At 33.9% G+C, this 8,010-nt stretch overlaps 1 protein-coding gene across 1 annotated transcript; it reads left to right on the forward strand.

The window, feature by feature from the left end:
• The first annotated feature begins 2,000 nt into the window (after positions 1–2,000).
• Positions 2,001–3,197, forward strand: LOC139844998 (uncharacterized). The gene has a single exon (XM_071835220.1). It carries the CDS (start codon positions 2,001–2,003, stop codon positions 3,195–3,197), a length of 1,197 nt encoding a protein of 398 aa, XP_071691321.1.
• Positions 3,198–8,010: the final 4,813 nt, after the last annotated feature.

Here is an 8,010-nt window from a genome sequence, read left to right on the forward strand (position 1 = left end):
TTATGTTCATATCCAGTGCGATTGCCATGTGTAGTTAGATATTGTCATGCTAGTTAGGTCAATTGCATGACTGATTATCTGTGATCTTATGTGCGCACTGTTAGTTGAACACCAACAGAGACGGCAAGGTTGGGAACCCACCGAGGCGGCAAGGTAGGTTGATGTGAGGTCGACCGTGGTAGCCTGGTCGGGTCATGATGTTACTGGTTGTTCAGTATAGCATTGAAGGACGCATGTGTTGCGTCTGGACAGTTATGCAGTGGAATTAGTAAAGCGGACTATCAGTAGACTGTAGCCTGATCAGCTAAGTCGTGTGCTCGTACAAGCCGCCGATCCTCACATTGTCAGTTGTTGTTGTATGCTAGTTCAGGACGTTAACATATATGTGACACTTGCATGTTTAGTTGCTTATGTTTGGTCTATTAGATAGTATCCATTCACTTAGCAGTTGTGCTAATTTTTCCACATTAACACCCTTGCAGGTTTAGGTACTGCTGATTAGGACGGGTGTTGCGGACGGGTTGAAGATTTGTTTGACTATTAGCTGAACTCTGATGTTTTTTTATTTTGTAATGTTTTAATGTAACACCGATGTTTTGAAATATTGTAATCACGTTAACTAAGATGATTTATTAACTATGGTTTGTATACATTAACCATGGTTATTTCAGTAATTAAATGTACTTCCGCTGTGATAAAAAATCAGGATGTTACAGGAAACTTGCTCCCTACGAAATAAATCTCGCAATTCGAGAGGACAAACTCACAATCCACGAGGCCCTAGTGATCTTAAGCACTTAAATGCTCATCGTATCTATTTTCATATCGATTATCCACTTCGCGATCAGCGATCACATCTTCGCAATCTGCGAACGCATACCTTTCTAGCTATTTTCCTTCGATCAACTCTTCGCACCTCGACAAGACCTTTGTAACACTTATAAATGTCAAAAGTGTGAATTTTTTCTCACACAAAAAAAAGGCGTCACAAATAAGCTAAGTATCACAAATTGATTTTTTTCTAATGTATCATGAAGTTACACTGATCATCCTTATTCTTATAAATTATGTTAAGCTTCCTCCAATTACATAAAAATGCACAGAATTATCTTTATTTGTTAATAATTTAATAAGTTAGCCAAAATTTGGTTAACTATAGATAAAAGCAAGGTTGCAGAAATCGGTTCTCGGGGAGTTCTTGGCAGGGTCTCCAAAACGAGAACTCGGAGAACTCGGGGAGTTATGGGCGGTTGACTTTCGTTGACTTTTGAGATTTTATCGAGTTTTTTCCGAGATTTGACCGATTTTACCGAGATTTGACCGATTTTTCTGAGATTTGACCGATTTTTCTGAGATTTGACCGATTTTCCGAGATTTGACCGATTTTTCCGAAATTTGACCGATTTTTTGGAGATTTGACCAATTTTTTAACCGATTTCAAAACGAGTTCTCGCCAGGAATGAAATTCCGAGTTCTCGCCGAATTCTCTCAATTTTTGCAACCATGGATAAAAGGTAGGGTAAGTGGTTTTTTCATATAATTCATTTAATTCTATTGCAAATTTCAATAAGAGATTCTATACATTCGATTCCATTAAATGCATGACAGTATCCCTCGTTACCAACAGTTTGATTCAATCAGTGGCTAAGACTGGATACAATGCAGCGTCAGATGGGCCAGCGTCAGACGAGGTGGCGCAATCTGACGCCATTAACGGGGCGTCAGTTTTTGACGCTAGGGGGCATCAGTCGGCTTTTTAACTGAAAAAAGGGCTACAAATGGTGTGGTGGAAGCAAATGATTGGGTGGGGTAATATATCCGTTACCCAACGGATATATACCCGTTTTTTGGGTTTTTTTTTTTAAATCCATTTTTTACTCCATTTTACTCCTATTTAAACCCCAACAATCATATCATTTTTCACACAATTCATTCTTACTTACTCTATTTCTTTCTATTTTTTTTTTTTTTACAAAAGTTTATTACTCCGTAGTTTATAAATGGGTTCGAGGTTACGGGGGTCTAATTCTGACTCCGAAGATTTGCGGATTGTTCAATTAATTCAAGAAATAGAAGATGATGATTCCGAAGTCAAATCGGCACCATCTATTCCGAGAGTTAGAGGTTACATTCCTAGAGAACGGGAGGTTGCTGCACAACGTTTGTGGGATGATTATTTTTGTGAGACGCCAAAATATCCACAAAGAAAATTTAAACGCCGTTTTCGCATGCGAATACAATTATTTCTCCGGATAGTGCAAGGTATTACTACTTTTCAAAGTGATAATATGCCAGAATATTTTACTTACTTTTCTCAACGAGTTGATGCTATCGGTAGACCTACATTTACTACTTTACAAAAATGTACGTCGGCTATACGTCAATTGGCGTATGGCACCGCTCCCGATATGTGGGATGAATATTTGCAAATGAGTGAGCAAACATCAATACTATGTCTAGATTACTTTTGTATGTGTATTATTACATTGTACAAAAAGGAATACATGCGATCTCCGAATGCACACGATGTTTCTAGATTATATAGTACTCACGAGGAGAGACATGGGTTTAGGGGTATGCTCGGGAGTATAGATTGTATGCACTGGGAGTGGAGGAATTGTCCCGTTGCTTTAAAAGGACAATACACTAGGGGTGATCACAAGAAACCGACCCTTATGCTTGAAGCTGTTGCTTCTTTTGACTTGTGGATTTGGCATGCTTTTTTTGGGATGGCGGGTTCAAACAATGATATCAACGTTTTGAACCAATCACCTATATTTGATAAACTTAAGAACGAAACATTTCCATCCGTACCATTTGAGGTAAATGGGCATGAATATGGCAAAGGATATTACCTTGCGGATGGTATATATCCTGATTGGGCAACTTTAGTTAAAGGATATTCATGTCCTACTGAAGAACCAACGATTAAGTTTACAAGATTTCAAGCTAGTGCCCGAAAGGATGTAGAGAGGGCGTTTGGGGTTCTTCAAGTTCGTTTTCATATTATACGCATAGCTTCACGAAGTATGAGCGTTAACAGGATGCGAAGAGTGATGGAACGTATACGAAACAGAGGACGGGATCGAGATATCATCGCAAGAGAAATAAGGGATCGAGATCTGCACAACCAACTCACCGAGGATTTAGTTGAGCATATTTGGAACCTTCCGCCGACTTTCCGCAATGCGAATTAGTTTTTTTTTTAATCTATGTAATCGTCAATCTATGTACTTTTAAATTCTTATCAAAAATTAATTGTGTATTTTTTTTTATTAATGTTATTTATTTTATTTTGTTGTATTTATTTACTATTTTAATGTAATTTATTTTATTTTATTGTATTTATTTATCATTTTAAATCATTTGAAAAAAAATTGGTGGACCCTACTAAATTTGACACTGGCATTTGGCATTTGAGGTTATTAGTGGGTCAAAATTTGACACTGCCATGTCACAGGCAGATGCACTTTTTGAGCCAAAAAGTACAAATCTGCATGTGATGTCACATGCAGTGTTAGAAACAGTCTAAGGGGAGGTGGTTGAAGGGTTTTGTAGGAGTTTAATTAGACCCGAATGTGTCATTGTGAATGTAACTTTATTATGATACGGACGATCCATATATTTTTTTTATGCAAGTCAGAGATTAGATACAGAGTATAATTTATAGAAAAATTAGAATGAACAGTGTAACATTGTGCAAAACATAAAGATGATACTTGCAATTTACTTATTTGTACTATTAACTTTCTTACCTTTTGTTTCTTTCTTGAAAAAATATCATGGTTGGTCCATAAACTTTGTTCCAAAAATCATATTGGGACTTAAAGTGTAAATCAATTATGGTTGGTCCCATGTTTGTAACTTTGTACACGAATGATCCCAAACAATAACAGCGTTAGGTTAACATAGTTAACTTCAGGCATGTGTTTGTACATGATGGGTATTATTGACCTATTTCTATCTAATTGATTGCCTTTACCTCACCGGACATTATTACATATATAACTGTATAAGTAAACAAAGTGATCTCACAAATTCATCGTTATAAATTCAATAAGTACTGAAAATATTTCACGAACAAAATTTCTATGCCCAATCCAAAAATCCTTCAATTTATATAAAATATTTTGATCAAGTGCATCATGTCATTTAATCCTTTACCAGACAATAGAACAGAACACTTGTGTATAATACTCATCCTCAAATGTACGCGATACTAGCAAAATACTTGTTATGAGCAATTGGATGCTCAACTCATACGTTAGTGGCAGAGGATTTTAGATAGCACATGATTCATAAATTACATATACATATAGATCCTCAGAATTTACTACCTCATACTACCTCCGTCCCAATTAGATAGTCTGTTTTTCCATTTTGGGATGTCCCAAATAAATAGTCCACTTTCATAAATAGAAAGGAAATCGGATATTTGATTGGTGGATCTGGAGAGAAAAAATATTTCATTGGTGGATAAATGAAGTTAGTGAGATTTCCTAAAACTGTGTGCCATTTTGTCTGTGGACTATTAAATTGGGACGGAGGGAGTAACAAGTTTTATACAGTCGAATTGGTTTTTTACCTTCAATTTTAAAATTAGGATTTCTAAAGATACCCATACTTAAATTGGGGATGAATATGTAGGTTAAGTTTTTTTATTTTGGTCGGTTATATTTTAACAAATAAATAAGGATATCTTCCAATCTTGAAATGACCATAAGCCGATCAAGTATAAAGCAAGTGATTCACTTAGCGGCTTGAATTAACGAGCAGTTAACTATGAGACCATTCGTGTACAAAGTTGAAAATTTGAGACCAACCATGATTAATTTAAACTTTAGATCTTATCTTGATATTTTGTACAAATTTTGAGGACCAACCACGATATTTTTTATTTTTTCTTTCTTAGATTATTCCTAGTTAACTTAGTTGTTCTTTTTTAAAGATAAAATACGGAGTAGTTAATACTTGTATCTAACTTGATGGGTGTGTCACCCATATATATTAGCCCGTGACATTTGTAGATAATCTCAAATAAAAATATTTACATTAACAATAACAATAAATCTAAAATTGAATACACGAAAGGAGTTTTGAAAAAAAAAAAAAGCTCACAAACACTAACATTTGTGTCATAGTTGTTAGATTTGCAGTCATTTAGCCGGCCTTATAAGAATCTTAATTAATCAAGTCGTTGGACAGAATGAAGATCGTGAAAGTAGGTGGCACTAGGTAGTAGCGACTATTCAAGTTATTTGTTTTTCGAGTATAAATTAGAAACAAAAATAGAGTCGTAAAGGGTAATACAATTAATGTGTAAGTCTCAACCAAAACTTCTAACGGAAAAACAATGTGGGTTAATAATTAATAGACGTGGTCCTGTAATTCACAAGTTGTTTTCTACTTTTCTTGATGAATGAAAAATTATGATTACATTGATTGTGACCTAGGTACAAATGTATAAACTTAAAAGTATTTTTTTCTATACCCTAGACTAAATTAATAACTTAGTTTGATTTTGAGGGATGTAGACTATTTAGAGTTCTAGCTTCAAAATACGTCTAATATTCAAACTCAGTTGCAGCTTATTTGGAGAGACTATTGAAAAAGTCAGAAATGTTAACTTAATAATTCGATTGAGTTGTATACATATGAATAAATAAACTAGAATGATTCTGATAATCTTATTTATTTACCCATTTAAATCTTTTTAATCTATTAACCGTACTGTTTTACTGTCTAAAAAACATACTAACCCAAGTAATACAGAAACATGAAAGTTGATTAATACTTCGACATATATATTACGAAGTTGGTCATATGACAAATGGTGCGAAAGTACCGTCAAACAACCGGCACTATAATAATAATTACGTATATATTACGGAGTATAATATACATGATATACATGAAAAAGTCTTCGATTTTTAAGGAAAAGTTGACCGAAAGGCAATATTCAAATTCTAAGTAATCTAGTTGAAAATAGATTGATATATAGCTTAAGACATGTGATAACGGTGATGGGCGTGATGAGGTGTGATAGGTGTTTTTGTGGGGTATATAGTGGTGATTTGACAAAGGTAATGGTGTGATGACGTGTAGAGGCGTCTTCGAACATAGACAACATAGGCAACCGCATAGGGCCCACAATTTGAAAGGGCAAAAAAGTTTTAATATTTATTTGATAATAAAACAATTGTTTAAGAGTTAAGTAAATTAAATAAACTATTGTCGAATAAATATTTGATTATAAAAAAAAATTACGACTGTTTTGAAAACTTCTTTCGTATTGATAAATTTTAGTATAATCTTTTTATCTGTATTAAAAAAAATTAACGTGTATAATAATCTATTTTTATTTTGGACTAGGGCCTCTAAATTGTTGAGACGACTCTGATAACGTGATGGAGTTTGTAGTTGTATGGGGTGATGATTGTGTAATGGAGTTATTTATTATTTTAATTGATTTAATTAAATTATAAATGAAAATATTTAATTTTTGATTGGTTATAAACCTCATCACCTTCATGTGATGCAAGCATCACGCCACCCAAAATCACAACCCATCACGCCCCACTACGGCGTGATGGTGCAAGTATTGAGGCCACCACGTTGCACTATTTGTGATTTAAGCATGAATACTATTTTAAATTATGGAATAAAAAAACTGATGTAATAAAATATACAGAGTATAAAATATCACTCTAATAAAGAGTTAGGAGAGAATTATAATGACATGAGCTAAGAGTCTAATCAAATAACTTTACGATCTCTAAACTTAAATAACTATACAAATACAACTGTATAATAACGTATATATAATTAAATAGAACACATTATTTCTTCAACGCTTGAGCCAAAAAAGTTAGACTATTTCTGAAACCCAAAATAATTCACATTGATACGGCAAGAAATGCGTATTTTCTCTTTGATCTCGATGTTAATACACCAAGAGTCTAGCCAGTAGCTAGTGAATCCAATCGTTCCAACTAAAAAAAAATATCATTTGCGCTTACATCAAGATTCAAGCCAAACACGAAGTACTTAATCTTCAAATATCCCCAACAATATCGAAAAAAAGATACGATCAACTGATACCACGCCATGAACACAAATAGAACATAATATATATATGATTCAATCGCATAAAAAGAATGATTCAAATGAAACTAACATCATATAACTAAACTAATGAATTGATTAAACTATAATCGCCTAAGAAATACAAACTACTAGTCCCTCCGTCCCATATTAATAGTCCAATATTTCATTTTCGGATGTCCCAAATTAATAGTCCACTTCCATAAATAGAAAAGAATAAGAAACATAAGTTCTATTATGCCCTTAATGTATGTGGATATGATTAAAGGAGAAAGAAAAGGTAAGGGTAAAACTGAAAACTAAACAGAAAGTACAGTACTTTTATGATATTTTCTTAAACTGTGTGTTTTTTGTCTGTGGACTATTAATATGGGACGGAGGGAGTACTAAATAGATCTTAGATACATGATGCAATGGAGATTAAGAATAAGAACAACAAACAAATTCCCATGAATAAACAATATAGTTTGGCCATCTAAACTTTAAAATTGGAATTGGGTCGGAGCAAAGTACTTTTCTGAAAGAAAGATACATTTTAGATGGTGGTCTTGTTGCAAATGAATCAATTGATTATATGAAATCGAACAATAAAAAAGGGATTTTCTTTAACGTTGACTTTGAAAAAACATTTGATTGTTTGAATTGGGATTTTCTCATGAAAGTTATGGCTAGTATGGGATTTGGAGTTAAATGGCGGAAGTGGATCCTTGCTTGCTTGAATTCGACAAATATCTCTATCTTAATTGACGGGTCACCTACTCGAGAGTTTTCTATTAGTAGAGGTGTTCGTCAAGGTGACCTGTTGTCCACGTTTTTATTCATTTTGGTCGCGGAGGGGCTTAATATTCTCACCAAGCCGCGGTCAACCGAGGTTTATTTCGTGGTATCGAAGTAGGGAATGATAAA

Source organism: Rutidosis leptorrhynchoides, chromosome 1 (genome assembly GCF_046630445.1).
Source record: "Rutidosis leptorrhynchoides isolate AG116_Rl617_1_P2 chromosome 1, CSIRO_AGI_Rlap_v1, whole genome shotgun sequence".
Taxonomy (NCBI): Eukaryota; Viridiplantae; Streptophyta; class Magnoliopsida; order Asterales; family Asteraceae; genus Rutidosis; species Rutidosis leptorrhynchoides.

Excerpts from the sequence above, each read along its gene's own strand:
- LOC139844998 (XM_071835220.1), top strand. The coding sequence starts at position 2,001 with ATGGGTTCGAGGTTACGGGGGTCTAATTCTGACTCCGAAGATTTGCGG.